The sequence below is a fragment of the Trichechus manatus genome, unplaced genomic scaffold, assembly GCF_000243295.1.
Source record: "Trichechus manatus latirostris isolate Lorelei unplaced genomic scaffold, TriManLat1.0 scaffold00002, whole genome shotgun sequence".
Lineage (NCBI taxonomy): Eukaryota > Metazoa > Chordata > Mammalia > Sirenia > Trichechidae > Trichechus > Trichechus manatus.
Window position 1 is genome coordinate 5,342,478 of NW_004443938.1, and position 21,974 is coordinate 5,364,451.

The 21,974-nt window shown below is 40.1% G+C and overlaps 1 protein-coding gene across 1 annotated transcript in view; it reads left to right on the forward strand.

Moving 5' to 3' along the window:
- Nucleotides 1-21,974, forward strand: part of PDE10A (phosphodiesterase 10A) — a gene marked incomplete at its 3' end in the record, with an annotated part of 329,742 nt that overhangs the window by 234,170 nt on the left and 73,598 nt on the right. Inside the window, exons 7-12 of the mRNA XM_023728251.1 lie at nucleotides 582-737; nucleotides 2,444-2,494; nucleotides 3,902-3,960; nucleotides 6,300-6,351; nucleotides 17,920-18,062; nucleotides 20,613-20,705. Of these exons, the coding sequence (XP_023584019.1) occupies nucleotides 582-737; nucleotides 2,444-2,494; nucleotides 3,902-3,960; nucleotides 6,300-6,351; nucleotides 17,920-18,062; nucleotides 20,613-20,705 (554 nt within the window). The remainder of the gene's footprint in view (nucleotides 1-581; nucleotides 738-2,443; nucleotides 2,495-3,901; nucleotides 3,961-6,299; nucleotides 6,352-17,919; nucleotides 18,063-20,612; nucleotides 20,706-21,974) is intronic.

The window sequence follows — 21,974 nt, forward strand, 5'->3', positions numbered from 1 at the left end:
TTATACCTATGAAGCCCTTTGCACAGTTCTGGCACATGGAAAGTGAAAAATGAATGTTAGCCATTATAATTACTTTTATCATTATTGCTTGAAATTAACGTAGTTATTCATTCATTAAATTTTTAGTGAACAAGAATAAAGAAGCACTGAAGCAGTATTGGGATAAGATAAAGCAGTATTGGGATAAGATAAAGCAGTATTGGGATAAGATAAAGCAGTATTGGGTTAAGACAAAGCAGTATTGGGATAAGACGAAGCAGTATTGGGATAAGATAAAGCAGTATTGGGATAAGACGGAGCAGTACCGGGATAAGACGGAGCAGTACCGGGATAAGACGGAGCAGTACCGGGATAAGACGGAGCAGTACCGGGATAAGACGGAGCAGTACCGGGATAAGATGAAGTTGCTAAACACAGGCATTTTCTTAAACAAAACAAGTGACGGCCATCATCTTTTGGTTTTCCTTAGGAAAAGGATTGCTTACTATCGATTACAAGTATTGGGTAATTTCTGATATAGATCAGAATCGCAACATAATGATTCCATTTCTTTAACTGAATTTATATCTTTTATTTTTCAGGATGAACGATTTCCAAGAGGTACCGGACTGGAGTCAGGGACTCGTATCCAGTCTGTTCTTTGTTTGCCAATTGTCACTGCAATTGGAGATTTGATTGGTATTCTCGAGCTGTATAGGCACTGGGGCAAGGAAGCCTTCTGTCTCAGCCACCAGGAGGTGAGGTCTTCACAACTGCTGGTTAGGGTTTTTAGTTGTACCTATCTCATTTGAAGGTGCTGATTAACATCGTTAAATGAATAAATGAATACTTAATATCACAATTTGCTTAACAATGTTTTAATGCTAATACTAATGATTTTACAACCTTTGTTTTGCAGTTGTATAGAGAAGGTATTGGTTACATTCGAAATATAATCATTTTTGTTAATAAGAGCCCAGTGTAACAGTAACAATAAAGTGTGCCACATTGTGAACCAAATAAAAAAATAGTGAGATGACTCTGGGAACGTCTCACATTCTTGTTGTCTTTAATGTTTCTTGAAAGTCATCTTCCTAGAGTGTGCCCCGAAAACAGTTCCAGGGTCAAATATACCAGGAAAACTGTGAGTCCATTCACCAGTGACTGAATTAGAGTTGGCTCATGGTATTAGGATGCAGTATTAGGATACCAGTTCTCCAAGGCTTTAAGATAAAACAAACCTGAAAGAACCACATACTCCTTGTTAGCTGTGATTTTTTTCTTCTTTCACTTTCTCACTGTCCATGTACCGAAAATTAATACTAGGACCAAACACTGAAATATCTATCTCTCTGTCGCATGCAGTGTAAGCCCAAGCCCGCACGATGCCCTGACACCCTGGCTGCTTACCTGGATGACATCATCCCTTGCGACTCTACCCTCTCTGGCTCCCTCCAGCCCCCTGGACCTGGAACAAGGCTGCAGGCTGATGTTCAGAGCCTGAGCATCTGTTCCTCCCCGCCAGCCACCTCCTTCCAGTGTTCCCTCAGAAGTCACCTTCTCAGCGAGGCCTCCTGCCCAGGGTTCCCTGTCCCTCTGTTCTGCCTTGGTTTTCTCTGTGGCACCTATCCTCCTGGATTACACTGTGTTTTACTCTGCATTTTCTCTGCCGTCTTTCTCTCTTCCCCACAATGCCCTGTAACCCGTTTGATTATTGTTGTTGCCACCTGCCAGGGCTCCAGCACCTAGAATAGAGCCTGCTACAGACTAGGCACCCAGTAAATATCTGCTCAACCAGAAAAATAAAAATAGAAAACCCAAACCTTTGCCATCAATTCAATTCCGACTCCTAGCGGCCCTATAGGACGTAGTAGAACTGCCCCATAGAGTTTCTGAGGCTGTAAACCCTTACAGAGCAGACTGCCACATCTTCCTCCTGCAGAGCAGCTGGTGGGTTCAAACCGCCAACCTTTTGGTTCGCAGTTGAGCACCTAACCACTGCGCCACCGGGACACCTTACATATTTGTTAAATGAATGAATATTCAAAGAAGTAGAATAGCTATAATCTGAGTTCTTGTCAGCTAGTATATACAAAAGATTTTTACTTTTTAAAACTATTTCATCATTTTAAAGTGATCATTAGAGGACTTTTCAGTGGTATTTTTATTAAACTGAAAAAATAATCATTTTACATTAAAATAATTGTAATTTCTATCTCTGTCCTAACAATCAAGTTATCTCCCTTCTTTAAAATTAAGAAGAACAAGAGAGCATGAAATTGAAGCCCATAGGAGGGAGAAATAGAAAAGAAAAACCTTGTAAATATTTGGTACTTTGTATTTGGCAAAATATCCAAAAATATCCAGTGACCTCAGAAAATTCTCCATAAGCGTTTATGCTGAAGTCCGTTGCTGGGATATCTGCGTGAGACATCTAAACACTGATTTCCTCCTTTTTTCTCAGGTCGCAACAGCAAACCTGGCCTGGGCCTCCGTAGCGATCCACCAGGTGCAGGTGTGTCTCTGTGCTGTCTGCACAGGGCTCGCTCAGCGGAGAGAGCTGTTTGAGGCGCAGCGTTGGGGCTGCCGAGGAGGCTGATAAGTCACCTAAAGCCTCATTGGGGGATCTCAGAGTATTTTTATTATTTTTTAAAAATTTTATTTATTTACTTCTCTCCTGCCTTAAGTTTCTTGCTATGTTTTCTATATTTGTATATAATTGCATATCTATCAGTCCTATTAGAGTATTTGTTTTCCACTGAAAGGCCAGGAACAGTCTCCAGTTTTACTGAATTAAAGCTCCCACTAAACTAAATGCTATATGAAGATATTAGTTCTTCAAGATACCTGATTTTCTTGAGGATATGATTGCCAAGTGCCTGGAGTTTTCCTTTGCCTCAAGTTGCCATTTGTATCAATTCACATAAAACCACAAACAGATAAAGGAGCCCCCTAGATTTGAGGCAGGTAGATTTGATCACCCCGTAGCTTCCTTTGGAGGCAGGAAGGGAAGACAAGAAGAGATACACCTGTCGTTCTTGTTTCCAGCTACGTGTTTACAGTTTACAAGGAGGCTGCCTGTAACCTCTGCCCTGTGGACTTTTCAGGAAGGCGGTCGCAGTACAGTGCCGCTTTTCCCCTCCTGTCTTCTTTGTTGTTGTTTTGCTTTTCTGTTTTCATTTAAGCAATCTTGGTTGATGAGGAACTGTGTTATAGGAAGAAAAATAGAATAATAGAATTGTGGTATGATTAGCAACACTTTCATTGGATCTGGCATTATCAAGCACAGGCAGAATATGTGCCCAAGTACAGTTTTTTTAAAGTATAGTTTAAGTTTAAAGTAATATTAATGTTTGACTCTAGAGGTAGACTGCTTGGATCTTAATTCCATCTCTAAAAAACATAACCAAACCCAATGCCATCGAGTCAATTCATAGTGACGCCGTAGGGGAGGGTAGAACTGCCCCATAACATTTCCAAGGCTGTAATCTTTATGGAAGCAGACTGCTGCATCTTTTCCCGAGGAGTGGCTGGTGGGTTTGAACCGCTGACCTTTTGCTTAGCAGCTGAGCACTTTAACCACTGTGTCACCAGGGCTCCTCAATTCTGGCTCTACCATTTATTAACTCTGGAATATTAGCGACATTCTACACTTCGTTATGCTTTAGTTATAAAACAGAAATGCCAAACTCACAGTGTGCTGTGACGGTTAAATGAGATAGGAAATACCAAGTGCTTAGAACAGTGCTTGGCCTATTTGAGATTCAATAAATATTAGTTGTTATTTTTTTTTATTCTTACATTATAAATCAAATGATTGTGTTAGGCCTTTTAAAATAAATAAGGCACATAGAATCCTGGAATTTTATTCTTAACTAAACTGAAACCACTTAGAATTAACAGCCGTTGTTTTCTATGTCAGGTGTGCAGAGGTCTTGCCAAACAGACGGAATTGAATGACTTTCTACTCGATGTATCAAAGTAAGTGTTCATTTCTAGAATGCCGTAACTCTGTTGATCGACAGCTTAACTTAAGCGGAGGACGTGACAGTGATAGATTTCTCTCTACTGCAGCCAGTGTCCAAAGATCCACCTTCACCATACAAAAGGTCTTTTAAGACTTGTTGATCCTACTTTGGATTGTAGGGTTACATTCCTGTCCCCGCTCACTTTTCAAACGAAGGACCGCAGATGTACATATGATGATCTTCACTTGGAGCTTGATGTCTGTTTTCTAAATAGACTCACTTAGAACATGTTAAAGACACTAAGTGTTTCTACTTTTTCGGGAGAAAATTGACAGCCGTAGAGGTAGAGATGTTTTCTAAAAAGTCCTCTGGGGCATTTTCTACAAATACCAGCACTTTTTTGGTTGTCATTAGGTGCTGTCGAGTCGGTTCCGACTCATAGCGACCCCATGTACAACAGAACAAAACACTGCCCGGTCCTGCGCCATCCTCACAATTGTTGCAGCCCCTGTGTCAGTCCATCTCATTGAGGGTCTTCTTTTTTGCTGACCCTCAGCACATTTAAACATAATATAATTAATACCATTATTTTAATTTTCCCATGTATAGTGGCTCAGTTATCACATCCCAGAAAATGTTCCATTTCCCTAAAGTTTGACATAGGAAACCTTCTGAGGCTGGCAGTGGAAGCAGTTGTAGATATTTACTAAAGACCAGGTTCAGATTGCTTTTGCTTGCCACAGGGAGATCTTCCGAGTATCTGAACCATCTACTTAATTGTTGGAATCTAACAAATGCCGAGGATATGGTGACTTCAGGGTCATGCCTTCCTCGTTTACGGAAGGAACGATGGACCTGTCTGTCCACAGCTCCCAGCACCCGCTGTGACCTACGTCTCTCTCATTGTCGCTAGGGTAGTCCTTGGTAATTCATACACCAAAAAGTAGGGTGAGCTCCCTGACTAATACATTTGAATGTTCTAGTTCGTGTTGCACCTGGTTTTTGAAATATAAAACCAGAGAGAGATGGGCCTGAAAAAGTACTCTTGATTATATAAGTCAGTGTCTTCTTTCAAACAGAATTAAAGCTTAGTATCTCTGGGACGTGTGATAATATTTCTTCAAAGTATAGAAAGGGAAAATGTGCACATTCTCTTGCTAATGCACTTGAGTAGTTTGCAAGTCTTCCAAGTCTTATGTGACACTTTAAATCTGTTCCCTCCTGTTTTTCTTCCTGGTGGGAAATCCATTTATCTTACCATCTTCTTGCAGTGTATCCCTCAGTGTACAGCGCAGTGAAGCCTCTTCTAAGTCTCAGTGTTTTCAAGCTAAATAAGTCACCTTCTCAATAAAAGGCATTGTTCATTCCTATAAGCTCTCTTGTGAATATATTGCTATGTTTACATGAAGGTAAACTGAAGGCACTGCACGCTAGAACCTATGCCAAGAGTACTTGTGTATACTTCTCTAGGCAGCCTGCCTGCTAAGTTATCTGTGTATCAGATTTCCATTTTCATACGCCATACACCTCCAACACATTTATTTGCTGTTCATAAAAATGGATATATGTTTTACTTGTGTATAGTCATTAAATCCTTATCATTACTTGTATCCTGATATTTCTTCTCAAATGAATTGTATTGTTCTCAAATGTTCTCAACATTGCTTCCTCAATGTTAAAATGGCTCTGTTTTTTTCAGTGATAATTTGCATTTTAACCACATTGATAAGACTCAGCAAATTTAAATATTTTTATTTCAGATCAAAGTTATTAATGAAAATATGAAGTATAAGCAACCTAATTTTATTCCTTCTTAGTTTGGGTTAAATGATACAAACTCTCCACTTCGGTAGTTACCAATATAATTATTTAATGAGTCCTCTGGAAGTAGAGTGGTTATAGTATGACCAATGATGAAGTTTCATTTATCTCTTTAAAATAATATTAGTGACTGTTTCCACAAAAGGACAAAGTGAACATAGAGAGAGATTGAGAGGAAAAGAGGGAGGGAGAAGGAGGGAGGGGGGCGGGGAGGGAGAGTGAGTAGTCCCTGAGTGATGCAAAGGATGCTAACCAAAAGTTTGGGGGTTGGAGTCCACCCAGAGCCCCTTGAAAGAAGGCTCTGGCCATCTACTTATGAAAAACCAGCCATCAAAAACCCTATGGCGCACAGTTCTACTCTAACACACATGGGATTGCCCTACATCAGCGCTGACTTGATGGCATCTTGATATATCTGTGTGTTTAATTAAAATATAAACAAAACTAACAAATGCATTCAAAGTCGAATATGTACTGTGACCTAAATAAAATTACTTACAAGTTTTCTGTTTCTTTTTTCTGTTTTTCCAGAACGTATTTTGATAACATAGTCGCAATAGATTCTCTACTTGAACACATAATGGTAGGTTGCCTTTTGTTTGGAAAATGATTTTATCTAACCTTAGATCCATGGTCTGAATATATGCTGTGACATTTTAATTTATTAGACTCACAAACTCTTTTAAATATTACGAAAAGTTGGTGCTTAGTGATCTGGAAGCATCAACTTGATTTATTTGTTGTTTCTATTTTGGGAGGGTATTTGAGTAATATGTATTTTTTTAATCTCAGTCTTTATTTAGTGGAGGAGAGATATACTTTGAAAATAGACTTATTTATTTACTTACTTATAAATTCTCCTAAGTACCTTTTGCATATAGGCTACGTTATTGATTCCCAGCTGATTCTCTGTGAACTTCAAGTTCATTGTACTTGGTTCTAGTCTTAATCATTCCTGTCTCCTCGAAGGCTAACTGGCACTTTAGGCTGGAGCCATAGAAGGTGGTGTTACATTCACATTTTCCTACGTTACTGCTTCAGGGCTGGGGTGGGACGCCATGGAAGAAGAGACTCCATTAGTCGAGGTCATGTGTGTGCCCCAGGGATGGCCAGACGCTCCTGGTACCCTTTGTGCCCTGTCGTACACTTTAATAAATATTCTTTCTCTTTTCCATTTTCCTGGTCCATCTCAAAATATAGCTATCCTTGGTAATCTGAGATTTCCTCACCTAAGATTTTATGATGCACACTGCTAGATTTTTCTTTGACATTCCGGCAAACAAGTGTATTCACTGTCTTGTAGAGACAGGAAAAGTGTGCTCAGGGAATTAAACAGTAACATGAAGAGCTATTAATTCTAGTACTTTCCTTGTGTAATTAGTTATTTTGATGCTTTTATCTGGACAAAAAGGAGAATAATTGTTTGCATCTTAAAAAATAAATTGTCTGCTTGTGACAGTGTGTAAAGAATTCAGAAAGCAGAGAAAAGTATTGAGAAGAATATAAAAATAAAAAGATAAAATGTGGACTGACAAAGAGTTTGTGTTAGAAGTCCAAGAAGCCCTTGTTGACTAATGTTTGTATTATTAATATTATCTTTTTAACGACTTTATTAAGATATAATTCATCTATTTAAAATGTATACAATTTAGTGGGTTTTAGTATATTCACAGATACTGAGAACCCTCCCCAGTCGATTTTAGAACATGTTCATGACCGCAAAGAAAAACCCCTGGATCCTTTAGCTATCACCTCAGCCAGCCCTCCATCTTCCCCAGCCCAAAGCTGCCATTAATCAATCAGCTTTCTGTCTCTGTAAATTTGGTTGCTCTAGACATCTCATATAAAGGAATCATGTAATATATGGTCTTTGGAGCTGGCTCATTTCACATAGCATGTTTCCAGGTTCATTTGGGTTATAGCACGTATCAGTACTTTATTCCTTTTTACTGCCAAATAACATCCAATTGCATGGATATACGACATTTTGTTTATCCCTTCATCAGCTGATGGACAATCGGGTTGTCTCCACCTTTTATCTATGAAAAGAGTGCCACTAGGAACACCGTGTACAAGTTTTTGTCTGAATGCCTGTTTTTAGTTCTGTTGGGCAGATGTCTAGGAGTGGAGCTGCTAGGTCATATGATTCCTCTGTGATTTACGGTTTCAGGAGCCACCAAACTGTTTTCCACAGTGGCTGCACCATCTTATATTCCCGCTGGCAGGGGATTTTCTACAGATCCTCATCAACACTCGTTATTTTCTGACTTTGATTATGGCCATCCTACTGGGTGTGAAGTGGTTTCTCGTTGTGCTTTAATTTGCATTTCCTGAGTGACGATGATGTTGGACATTGTTTCCGTCTGTCCTGGCTGTTTGTGTATCTTCTTCGGCGGTATGTCTACTCACATCTTCTGCCCATCTCTGAAACTCGGTTGTTTATCTTCTCGTTATTGAGCTGTGAGAGTTCTTTGGTATTGAAGTCTCCAGCTGTATTGTTGAGCTGTCTGCTTCTCCCTTCGTGGCTCAAGCTGTGCTTCCTGTGTTTGGTGCTCTGTTGTTTGGTGAATAAACATTGATGATTTTTACATCTTCCTGATGGATGGGCCCCTTTATCGTTATACATAATGCTTCTTTATCTCTAGGATAGCACTTTCCTAGTACTGCTGTCACAAAGTACCACAGCTAGGTAGCTTAAAACAACAGAAATTTACTGTCTCACAGATTAGGTCTTCGAACTCCAAAGTCAAGGTCTCAGCGGGACCATGCTCTCTCTGAAGGTTCTCGGAAAGAATCCTTCCTCCCTTCTCCCAGCTTCTTGTGGTTCACGATATTGTTGCCGAATTACGGAGTTATGACCTGTGGTAGCATAATTCTGATGTCTGCGTTCATCTCCTCGTGGCCATCTTCCCTCTGGGTCTGTGTCCATGATTTCCTTGTCTCATAAGAACACCAGTAAGTGTCTTAGGGCCCACCCTAATCCAGTATAACATCATCTCAATTTGATTATATTCGCAAAGACCTTATTTCCAAATGAGGTCACATTTACGAGTACTTGAGGCTAGGACTTGAACGTATCTTTTTAGGGGGTTACAGTTTAACCCACAACATCTAGTAACTTTTTGTTTTTATTTTAAAGTCAGTTTTGTCTGATATTAGAATAGCTAGTTTTCTTATGGTTGATATTTGTACAATGTATCTTTTTTTACCCTTTTACTTTTAACCTGTTTCTATCTTTTAATCTAAAGTGTGTCTTCTGTAAATGCCATACAGTTGTATTTTTTTTCCAGTCTGACAGTTACTGCCTTTTGATCAGATTGTTTAATCCATTCGCATTTTTTTGTTTGTTTATTGTTGTAGTTTAAATGGAGTTTACGCTTCAAGTTAGTCTCCCATAGAAAAATTTATACATACATTGTTATGTGACTCTAATTGCTCTCCCCATACTGCGTCAGCACACTCCTCCTTTCCACCCCTGGTTCCCCACGTCCATTCAGCCAGCTCCTAACCCTCTCTGCCTTCCCATCTCACCTCCGGACAGAAGCTGCCCATTTAGTCTCTTGTATCTACTTGAGCTAAGAGGCACACTCCTCACGAGTATCACTTTATGTCCCACAGTCCAGTCCAATCCCTGTCTGAAGAGTTGGCCTCGGAAATTGTTTTAGTTCTGGGCTGATAGAGAATCCAGGGGCCATGCTTTCCGGGGTTCCTCCAGTCTCAGACCATTAAGTCTGGTCTTCTTACTAGAATTTGAGTTCTGTGCCCCACCTTTCTCCTGCTCCATCTGGGACTCTCTGTTGTGTTCCCTGTCAGGGCAGTCATTGCTGGTAGCCAGGCACCATCTAGTTTAATCCATTCACATTTAATGTTATTATTTATACAGCTGTACTCACATCTGCCAGTTTACCATTTGTTTTCTATTCATCTTACATCTTTTTGTTACTCTACTCTCCCTTTACTGTTTTCTTTTTCTTTAAGTGAATATTTTTAATGTAGAATTGTAACTTTTTCATGATTTTCCACTATATTTTTTACTTATTTCTTTAGTGGTTGCACTTTGACTGACCAAATACATCTTAGCTTATCAGAATTAGCTTCAGTTTTATACTAACTTAATTCCAGTGAGAAACAAAAATGTTACTCTTATAGAGCTCTATTCCTTCTTCCCCCTTTTTATGGTATTATTGTTATACCTGTTGCCTCTATACATGTTAAAAACTCAATAATACATTGTTATAATCATTACTTTTTATACTTCTAAAGCTGAGGAAAGGAAGGAGAGTAACTATGTAGTTATAGCTTTTGTTAAAGATTGTTTATCTTCTTCTTTGGCATTTCTGGATCTTTTCGTTTGTTTCTGTGGATTCCAGTTAGGATCAGAGGACTTTCCCTCACCCACTACACTTTTCCCCACACACCTCCTTTGTGCTGTGATTGGAAAATATGTTGCATTTCTCAATGGTATGTGCCCAAGAATACATTTGTATACATATTGTTTTATCCAACTGCTTTTGAAGTCAGTTGAGGGAAGAAAGGAGAGGCAATGTACATTTGAACTGTCTGTTATATTACCTGTTTGCCTTTATGGGTGCTCTTTGTTTTTTTTTTGTCTTTGTTTCCTTGTGGATTTGAATTACCATCTGTGATCACTTACTTTCAGCCTGAAGAACTTCTTTTGTATTTATTGTAAGGCAATTCTAGGAGCAACAAATTTTGTTAGTTTTTGTTTATCTTGGAATGTGTTCATTTCACCTTCATTTTTGATAGTTTTACTGGAGGTAGGATTCTTGGTTGAGAGGTTTGTTTGTTTTCCATTTCTTTCCAGCACTTTGAATATGTTGTCCCACTACCTTTTGGCCTCATTCGCTTCGGATGAGAAGTCAGCTGGTAATCTTACCGGGGTTCTTTTGGAAGCAATGAGTAATTTTTCTCCTGCTGCTGCAAAATCACCTCCTTGTCTTTGGCTTTTGGCAGTTTAGGTCTGATGTGTCTGTTGGTGGATCTGTTTGCGTTTTTCCTACTCAGACTTCTGTGAGCTTCCTGAATGGGTAAACCCGTTGCCGTCAAGTCGATTCTGACTCATAGCGACCCTATAGGACAGAGTAAAACTGCCCCATATGGTTTCCAAGGAGCGCCTGGTGGATTGGAACTGCCGACCTTTTGGTCAGTGGCCATAGCTCTTAACTACTACGCCACCAGGGTTTCTTCCTGTATGGGTAGGTTATTGTTTTTCAGTAAATTCGGGGAGTTTTCGGCCATTATTTTTTTGAATATTTTTTCTACTCTTTTCTCTCTCTTCTCTCCTTCTGGTACTTCCATGACATGTAAGTCGGTGCACTTAATGTCCCACATTTACCTGAGGCTCTGTTCAGTTTTTCCTTTTCCTTCATTTTTCTCTCTGTTCTTAGGATTGCTAATCTTTATCGATCCATCCCAAGTTCATTAATTCTTTCTTCTGCCAATTTCAAATCTACTGTTGAGACCTTCTAAAAATTTTTCATTTAGTTATTGTATGTTTCAACTCCAGAGTTTCCATTTGGCTCTGTTTTCATAATTTCTGTCTCTTTATTTACGTTCTCTATTGATGCAACATTGTCATCATACAGAGCCCTCGTGGCACAGTGGTTAAGCATTCAACTGCTGACCTAAAGGTCGGCAGTTTGAATCTCCCCACCGCTCCTTGGAAACCCTATGGGCCAGTTGTACTCTATCCTATAAGGTCGCTATGAGTTGGAATTGACTTGACAGCAGTGGGTTTTTGCCATTATTCCATCCTTTACTTTTTTAAGCTTGGTTTCTTTTAGTTCTTCGAATACATTTATAATGGCTACTTACAGCTCTCACAGACAGTTTCTGCTGCCTGTTTTCCTTCTCAGGGTATGGCCTATACATCCTTGTTTCTGTGCATGTCTGGTTATTTCTTGTTGACAACTACACGTTAGATGCTATATTGTTGCGATTTTGGGTAATGATCCCCCATCTGGGGGGCTGGTTGTTGTTTTTTGCTTGTTTGCTTGTGTGATCACTGGCTGGATTATTTTAGTGAAGTCTCTTTCTCCCTGACAGTGTGAAGCCTTTGATGTTGTTACTCAGGTGACACAGAATTGATTGTGCCCACTGTTATCCTGGGATGACACTGGTTTTGGCCGGGCTCTCTTTCACTGTCTTTTCCAGTAACCACATCCAGCTGTTAAACTCCAGTAACTGCCATCCTTGCTCTACTGTTTCCAGCAGCGCCCTGTGGCAGAAATTGCTTCACAGACTGTTCCAGCCAAACTCAGGCTCATTTGAGGAGATAGTTCCTGAGGTCAGTGTTTGAGATTTGTTCCTACCCCAGAAAGGCTCTTACTAGCTGTCTCGTTACCCATTTCTCTCCAGCAAAAGCCAGGCTAGAGTTAAGCCTATATCTACAAATGAGTCTACCAGTTTCCTCCCAACTGCCTCTCGCTCAAGCCTGCACTATTTCGGAGAGTGCCCTAAGGCTTGAGTTTCTCCACACACCATTGTAAATAAAGTCAGTGCTTTGGGGGCGCGGTAGGAACTCTGTTTTAGAGCCTGCTTCTCCCACCAGGCAAAATCTGAGCCAGGCTTCTGTGCTGGGAGTGGCGACAATGGCTCATTTCTCTCCCAGTGACACCTTCACTTTGGGAGCCAAGCTCTGGGTGGAAGAAGGGAGCCAGCAGCCCCAGATCTCCTCACCTTGCCTTTCTCAGTCGCCCCACAGTCAGGGAAAGTTGCATTGTGGCCCCAGTGTTCTCAGCAGTACTGCACCAAGGCAGAGTCTCTGTCCTGCAAGCCGGGGTGGGAGGAAGAAGGAAGCCCCTACTTCTTGGCTGCCCATGGCTAGGATATACCTTCAGCAATAGATAGCTGGGGGCAGGATGAGAAATGCTGGTGTTCTCTGCCTCCCGAGAGGATAGGCCTCCAGTGGGAGCTGAGAGAAGAAGGGGCCCTCTGTTCTTGACAACACTAGTTCAGAGTGGACTTTCCATTTTGGTGAGCTGGGAAAAGCAAGGTAGCAATGGTCTTGTTTCAGTTCCGCAGACGATTACTGTTTTTACCAAATTAAGGTGGATTTTTTTTTGTGTCCATATTTTGTTCATTTGCTGTATGCCCTTAGGACCATTACCAGAAATTTTAAACGTTTTATTTTTTTTATAATTTTCATCAGTTTAACTGGGAAGCAGGTCAGTGAAGCCTGTCACGGTGTGATGCCTGAAGCTGATGGATGAATATTAAATCAGTGCTCTTATATTAGGATCTGTCAGTCTTGAGACACTTGCTAAGGTGGCATACAGACTGTCTCATAATTGGACTGATTGGAAATGACAGTATCAATTAGTACACTGTCATAGTAAAACTTAATGTACGTCCTATTTCTTTATTAAAGTAAATAAATGTGTGTGTGTCTGTCTATACATATTTATACATTACGGTTTCTTTTGGAAATCATTGGGTTGTCTGGCATATCCCCAGCGTTGCACACACATGCCTTGGAGACCACTGGAGACTACCTGTTTATGGCAAGATTTTCCACAGTCTTAGTCCTGTAACTATTGTCAGTTTCTGTTTAAAAAAAGCCTCTGTGGCTTTATTTTTATACATGATTTCTAAATATGCTAACTAGCAACTCTTCTACTGTGCATTAATTTATACAGTAGCCTCTTATTTATCTGACCTGACTAGATAATGAAATGTGTCTCATGGCTCAGTTTAATTGGTAACCAATAGTATTGGCTTTATATTATTGACCCTTTAAAACTTAATCATTCTAATGAAAATTATTAATATTTATTAACTGTTTATATTTGTTTTTGGTGTGGTTTATTTCAAACTAAAGCATTAAAAATGTATGTAATAAAATCTGTTGGTCTTTTTCTTTGCTTTTCTGCCTTTGTTGGCCTACGAAGAAGGATTTCCAATTTAAAAAAAAAATTAAATGTGATTTGCTGTGTAAGTGCTTATGTGTGTTTCAGTTTTTCTGTTATTAGCTTAAAATTTCTTCTATTCTTCATGTTGTTTCATGGTTTTTATTTAAGTTCTTAACTCATCTGGGATTTATTGTATGGTAAGGTATGAAGTAACCATCTAATTACATTTACTGCCAGGAAGTCGGTCAGTTGTTCCAGTACTGTTTACTGAACGACTTATTCTTTCGCTGTTGATTTGAAATGCTAACTTTATCATGTATTGTTTCTGTTTCTGAACTTTGTATACTCTCCTAAAGATCTGCCAATCTAATCTCATGTTAAGGCCATACCCATCTTATCATTAAAGCTGTAATATATTTTAATGCCTAGTTGGCCTGATCACCTCCCATCACCCATTACTTTTGTCTGCTTGACAGTGTACTTGGCTATTTTCATGCGTTTTTTCTTTCATATGGATTTTAGAAGAATTTTGTCAGTTTCTCACACCCATCAGTCTTTATAGGATTTGTATTGAAATTGTCTTAAATTTGTAGAAAAACTTAAGTAGAGTTGATACCTTCAGCAGGTGGTATCTTCCTCATCCAAAACATCGTCTGATTTTCCATTCTTTATTTTCCTCTCTCTTAGTTGACTTTATTGACTATGGTCTTCCATATTAGTCGTTAACGGTTGTTTTTAGTTTATAGTCTTGGATTTTTGAGTTAGGCAGTCATTTATAATTTCATATAATGACCATCGTGGTTCTTGTTTTCGGCGTTTGCACTATTTTTGTTGTCGCAGTGTCTTGGCTTGGATCAATGTTGAATGGAAGCGGTGAGAGTGGATGTATTTTCATTGATATGTACGCTTCTCACATTTTGTTACTAGTTAGATTTGTTGTAGTTTCCAAGGGGACACCTTTCATCAACTTAAAAACTGTTTCTTCTGTTCCTAACGTGCTATGAGTTTACATCTGATTGCGTATTGAGTATTGTCTAACTTTTGTAAGCTATTATTAAAGTAATACAACTCTTTCCTCCCTCAATCAATTCAAATAGGGAATCATATTCATTTATTGCTCCGTATTGAAGTACACTTACATTCCTGGGGTAAATCTTATTTATTTGTACTGTATGACCCACCCCTTGATTGGTTGTTAATACTTATTTTAAACTTTTGCATCTATGTTTATTAGTAAGATTTATCAATGTTTGCCTTTTTTTCTATCCATGGGTAGTATTGGTATTGGGGTTATGCTACACTTATAAAATGGGTTGAGAAAATTTCCATTGTTTTCTATAAACTAAAACAGTTTAAACAACATATGAATAATTTGTTCCTTTAAGATTTGGTATAAATCAACTGGAAACGATTTGTATCTTATAAAGGATTGCTCTCTGATTCTCTTTTTAATTTCTCTTTGGTGTCGATCCCTTCTGGTGTTCATTCATTCACTTCTGCTATGATATTTTTGGGTATCTGTTATATTCTTTGTACTAGATATCAGCTGGACTAGATAGCAGCAGAAACCTTCACAGTCTGTGTTCTCATAGGGCTTATAGTCTAGTGCAGGAGATAAGCTTTATGAGTTAGGGTTCTCCAGAGAGACAGAACCAGAAGGGAACACACACGCAGATAGAAAGAAAGAGGGAGAGATTGGCTGATTTTAAGTAATTGGCTCACTTGATCATGGGGTCTGGCAAATCTACAATCCATAGGTCAGATGACAAGCTGGAAAACTCTTTCAGTCTTGAGTCTGAAATCTGGAAGTCAGGCAACAGACTAGAAACTTCAACAGTCTTGTGTTTGAAATCAGTAGGCCAGGTGGTGGGCTGGAAATTCCAGAAGGATATCTATGTTACAATTTTGAGGTAAAATTCCTTTTCCTCTTTGAAACCTCAGTTTTTGCTCTTAAGGCCTTCAGCTGGTTGGAAGAGGCCCACACACATTATGAAGGGCAATCTCTTTTATTTAGAGCCAACTGATTATAAATGTCAATCACATCAACAAAATGCCTTTATAGTAACACTAGTGTTTAACCAAACAATGGGGCACTGTAGCCTAGCCAAGCTGACACATAAAATTAACCATTAAAGTCCATCCCTTGTCAACCTGGCACTCATACACATCTTCTGAAACCATGGTTAATCAAATAAAGACAATAACGAAGTTATACTTCCATCTAACATGATAAAATTATACTGCATACAACCAAAACACACCAGCCCTTTCTTCAGAAGAGGATGCTAAGTGCTTGTGTGATGTTCACACTTTTCTTTGATGTGCTGTGACTTAAAATACTACAGTGTTAAGTTAGCACTATTTAAATACTTTGATGTAAAGTTAATACATCTGATGTTATATGATGAGGATAGAAAACAAAATAAAGAAGAAATACTCATAACAGTTACACTCCTCATTTCTGCAACTGGTCATGTGATAGTAGCTGGTATTTATAACTACTTTCTTTCGCTATGCATTCTGTATTCCCTTTGTGTTCAGAAAGCACCTCATTTGGTTAGTGACCCAAACCTTCACTCCTGAAGGTCTAGGCCTGAACTGGGTTGTTGTAGTTTTCCATTGACTTTAATCATAGAGCATGGAAGTACTAAGAGACTCCCTAAGAGATCTCCTGTGTTCCAGACATACTCTTCTTTACTGCCATTGTATAATAACAGTCCAACTTTCCCTCGGCAATCAGGATCAGTCACACAAGCCAGTACAGTAACTCTCTTCTTTGCCTGTTGATTGAGAGGCACAGGGAGCCCAGAGTGGCCAGGCAGCAGTCTTAACTCCCAGTTCAGTGAATCATTGCTGTGTCTCCTGGTGGAAACATTCCTTTCTTTGGAACTCTAGACCGGCAGAGCATTGAGTCATGGGGACAGTAAGCAGAAATTTTACTAGTGAATCACTAAAGGTGATAGTGAGTGGTGCCACTTCCATTTCTACCCCTTGATTCCTGGACCTGTGAATCCTGGCTATACGAGAAAAAGCACCATATATTAGATGTTGACTTAGAGCATGTACAACCTTCTGGTGAACATTGCCCCACCCTGCAAGGTATTATAATCTAGCTGGTCCTGTAATTGATCCTTTAAAAGGCCATCCCGTTGTTCTGTCAAGTCAGCTGCTTCAGGATGATGGGAACATGGTAAGACCAGTGAATTCCATGAGCATGGGCCCATTGCCACACTTCATTTGTTGTGAAGTGAATCCCTTGATCTGAGGCAATGCTGTGTGAGATACCATGATGGTGGATAAGGCATTCTGTAAGTCCACAGATGGTAGTTTTGACAGAAGCATTGTGTGCAGGGAAGACAAATCTGTATCCAGAGTAAGTAAGTGTCTATCCCAGTAAGAACAAAACACTGCCCTCTTCATGATGGAAGCGGTCCAATGTTATCAAGCTGCCACCAGATTGCTGGCTGATCACCCTGAGCAATGGTGCCATATCGGGGACTCAGTGTTGGTCTCTGCTGCTGGCACATTGAGAACTCGGAAGTGGCTATAGCTAAGTTGGCCTTGGTGAGTGGAAGTCCATGTTGCTGAGCCCATGCATAACCTCCATCTCTGCCACCATGGCCACTTTGTTCATGAGCCCATTGGGCAATGACAGGAGCGGTTGGGGAAAGAGGCTGACTAATAACTGCAAAATGGGTCATCCTACCCACTTGATTATTAAAATCCTCCTCTGCTGGGGTCATTCTTTGGAGAGCATTCACATGAGACCCAAATATTGTTACTTTTCTTGCCTATTCAGACAGGTGTATCCACATACCTCTTCCCCATACCTCCTTGTCATCCCTTTTGCAATCATGTTCCTTCCAAGTCCCTGACCATCCAGCAAAACCATTGACCACAGCCCGTGGATCAGTATATAATCTCACATTTAACCATTTCTCCTTCTAAGCAAAATGCACTGCTTGAAGTTCTGCCCACTGGAAGGATTTCCCTTCACTGTTGTCCTTCAGGGAAGTCCCAGAAAGAGACTCCAGTGCTGCCACTGTCCACTTTTGAGTGGTGTCTGTATATTGCACAGAACCGCTGACCTTTAGGAGAGTAGTCCAGGGCAAACCATTTACACCACCTAGGAACCTTTTATACTTATATATATATAAAGGCTAATTTCCCACCCGATTAGAGTGCACGTAGCTGAAACTGATACTTATTTCATGATAAAGTTTATTGTAAATTCTTTGAATCTCACGTCAGCTAACTCTTGTTTTATTGTTTGCTTTCAGATATATGCAAAAAACCTGGTGAATGCCGACCGTTGTGCCCTTTTCCAGGTAGACCATAAGAACAAGGAGTTATATTCAGACCTTTTTGATATTGGCGAGGAAAAGGAAGGAAAACCCATCTTCAAGAAGACCAAAGAAATAAGGTAGCACTAGAAGTAGACTGCCAGGGTGCTCTGATGACTGATGTGCAGGTGTTCTGTCACCCATGTTTCTGTGCCTGTTTGCAGGGACGCTGACAATACTTGTCACACTGTGGTATCATTCCCACCAGGACCCGCCTCCTGAAGGTAGTGCTTCTGGGAATGACATTGCAGTGCCAGCGAAACCGCGCCTCCGAAGCTGTGGCGTCACTCCTGGAAACGCCGTCTTCCGGAGGCGGTCCTTTTGGAAATCATGTTGGAAAAACTTACTAGTGCGCCCAGGTAGGTAAAGGTACAGGCCAGCTAGAGCGTGCAGGTGTTCCAAGTCCAGGAGCATGGGAAGGTTTGCAAGGGTTGGCCCCGTCCCTCCCAGCCTGCGGGGCCGTCTCAAAGACCAGACCCCCATGGAAACGGATCTGGTAGATCTGGTGAACCTCACGCGTTATTCTGTAACAGACCAGTGGGTCACTTATCGCTCATATAGCATACTCCGTCGCATCTTAACACTAAAGGCTTCTTCTTCTCTAAGTGGCAGCTGTTGTCACGTAAATGAATCGACTGGAGCTTCCTTGGTGGAGACCTGGTGGCTCAGTCATATCACAGTCTGAAAACCTACTGGGAGCACCGTCACAGAACGTTCAAGAATCAAGCTTAATGCTCAAAAGTGAAAATTTTTTATACATTTGCCTTCCTTTTACCTTATCTATTTTAGCTACTTTTCCACATAGTGCTCTAAAGCACTTTGGAAATTACAACATTCCAGCAAAACATGTTCTTCTTTATTAAGAACTGCCGTTTTTTGGGCAGCCAGTTGCTAATCGTGTAAGACAGCTCACAGAGCCTGGCCCAGCCCTGGCCTCACCGCTGTCTGCTGCTTGGCACGTTCAGTTCTGTAGGGTTAGGGTGATGGAGTCCCTATTCTTAATCACGTAACTCTGACCTTACAGCACTATAGAGATTTTTTATTTTTCTTTAATTTCTGTTACTTGTGTTTGGTTGGTTTTAGATCTCAGTAAATGACTTTGGATATAATCACTTCAAGTTATTTCTCTTGCTGAAGGTTTGGGTGTTCCCTGGTGTTGCTGTAGTGGCTGAGTTTGAAGACCATAAAGTCTTGTTTGCAAGCACCGGGGAAAGCAGTTGTGGGGCGTGCTTGACTGTAACTCTCGGTTAACTGGTTCAGGTGGCCATTCATATGGGGCATGACTCTTAGTGACACCCATCAGGTGAAGGTGACCATAGATAGCAAACCAGAGGGTGTGAATAAAAGTGGACTGTTCAGACCCTTCTCTGACCAAGTACAAAACCTACTGCCTTGGAGTTGATTCTGACTCATAACGACCCTGTAGGGTTTCCAAAGCTGTAAATCTCTATGGAAGCAGATTTCCACATCTTTTTCCCGCGGAGCCGCTGGGGGTTTCAAACCGCCGACCCTCGGGTTAGCAGCCGATCACTTTAACCAGTGTGCCACCAGTCTCACAGACCAAGTACAGCAGGCATAAAGCATGGAAGGGATTCTGCACTCTTCACGTGGAGGTCTACGTCATCGGGTCCCTGGTGGTCAAAGCCCCCGAAAAGCAGCTAGACGATGACCTAGGGTTTTATGCACTATTTGTTTGCTTTTTGGTGTTTTAAGAAACAGTTAATTCTCTTTTGTGTCAATTCTATTTTGAATTTTCATGGTAACCCTTTAGGTGTGAAGCTTTATTTCAATAGTAGTTATTTCCTATAATGTTGAAAATATTAATATTATCAAACTTATTTTTGAGCCATTGAAAATTGTAGACTTCTTCCTTAACTAAATTTCAAATGAGTGCATGTATGCTGATAATAGCATAATGAAAAAAAAAATTTATAAATATGAAACTTTTTATAACAGAAAAATACTGATATTAAATATCAAAACAGATCAATGTAATAAGTAATGGTTATGTTTTGATTATTTTTAAATTTAACAAATTAGAGAAGTAAAAATGCTCAAAGTTTTATATGGTATTATTTTTATATAGTTGCTGCCTTAAAAACCTAAGTAGTGTATAGTATCTCAGGGCTCAGACATAGCTTGTGGGTTTGGTTCTATATATGTGGAAAGCATACTGGTGTAGACATGAGTAGTAGATTCTATTGTGCCACTAATATGTTACAAGAATGTTGGCAAAAAACTTATTATGAACCTCAGTTCATACTTCACTGAGCATTAAATAAGAAAATTCGTATTGAAGAATCTTGTGTATTATAAGGTACTTGGCAAATGCAAAGGAATATTATTGCTCAGTGCAAGAGAACACTAGTAAATTTTTCGATTTCAGTGTGTCATCCAGTGTTCTTTAATATATTGTGAATTATATCTTGAAACAAGATTCTGAAGTATTAACTCTATAATGGTTTTCTACTTTACTTTTATATATTCTGTAATAATAAGATGATTTGAATTTGTAAATATAAAATTAATATAAGCATATAAAATAAAACAGTGCTTTTTCATTCGATATTTGGTAGTAATGAAATGTCTCTGTGTTAATTAGCATGCTCCTCTCTTTTCTGTCTATGCAGATTTTCCATTGAGAAAGGAATAGCTGGCCAAGTAGCAAGAACGGGGGAAGTCCTTAACATCCCAGATGCCTACGCAGACCCACGCTTTAACCGGTAAGAAATGGGAGTCCATCAGCCTCTCCCCGTCAGAATCCCCTCTCTCCTGCAGTGTCTCACCCAGCTGACACCTCTTCCACGGAGCCCAATCCCGCACCCTCCCACCTCTGTCCATTCTTTCCCCTCATGCTGTATTCTGCGTTCTTTGAACCATGTCTGTTATCAGCAGTCAGTATATTCAGATATTTGTAAAATGATGTATCTAAGCCATAAGTGTATGATAGATGTATGATTCCGACTCACAGAGACCCTATAGGACAGAGTAGAACTGCCCCATAGAGTTTCCAAGGAGCACCTTTTGGTTAGCAGCCATAGCTCACTGTAGCTCTTAACCACTGTGCCACCAGGGCTCCACTGAGGTGGGAACTTCCATTAAAATTGGTTTAGCAAGTTACTTCTGTCATAAATTATGACCAAGTTCAAAGGAACATGTTATTTTAACAAATTTATTATATTTCCCCTCTGAATCCACATTGTTTGACTGCATTTACTTAGTGATACTAGATACTTGAAACCAAATGATAAGGTGAAAGTCTCTTAGAAACTTTCCTAGGAAACGTCTCTTGAAAGCAGAGGGACAAGTTGAACTGTTTTTTAAAAGGTTTAATAAAACACTTTCAGATGTCACATTGTCCCTGGTAACTGAGAGTTACGTGTATGTTATTTGTAATAGAAGCCTATAAGGCGCCCTGGTGGTACAGTGGGTAAGTACTCAGCTGGTAATGGAAAGGTCAGTGGTTTGAACCAACCAGCTTCTGCATGGGAGAAAGCCTTGGTGATCTGCTTCCATAAAGAATACAGCGTAGGAAACCCTAAGCGGTAGTTCTTCTCTGTCCTATAGGGTCACTGTGAGTCAGAATCGACTCAATGGCACGCTGTTGTTGTTGTTATTGGGTGTCATCTAGTCGGTTCCAATGCATAGCAACCCTGTGTACAACAGAACACAACATTGCCTGGTCCTGCACTGTCCTCACAGTCCTTGCTATGTTTGAGCTCACTGTTGCAGCCACTGTGTCAGTCCATCTCAGTTGGGGTCTTCCTGTGTTTCGCTGACCCTCTATGTTACCAAGCGTGATGGCCTTCTCCAGGGACTGGTCCCTCCTGATAACATGTCCAAAGTACGTGAAACAGCATGTCGACATCCTCGCTTCTAAGGAGCATTCTGGCTGTACTTCTTCCAAGACAGATTTGTTTGTTCTTTTGGCAGTCCATGGTGTAGTCAGTGTTCTTCGCCAACACCATAATTCAAAGACATCAATTCTTCTT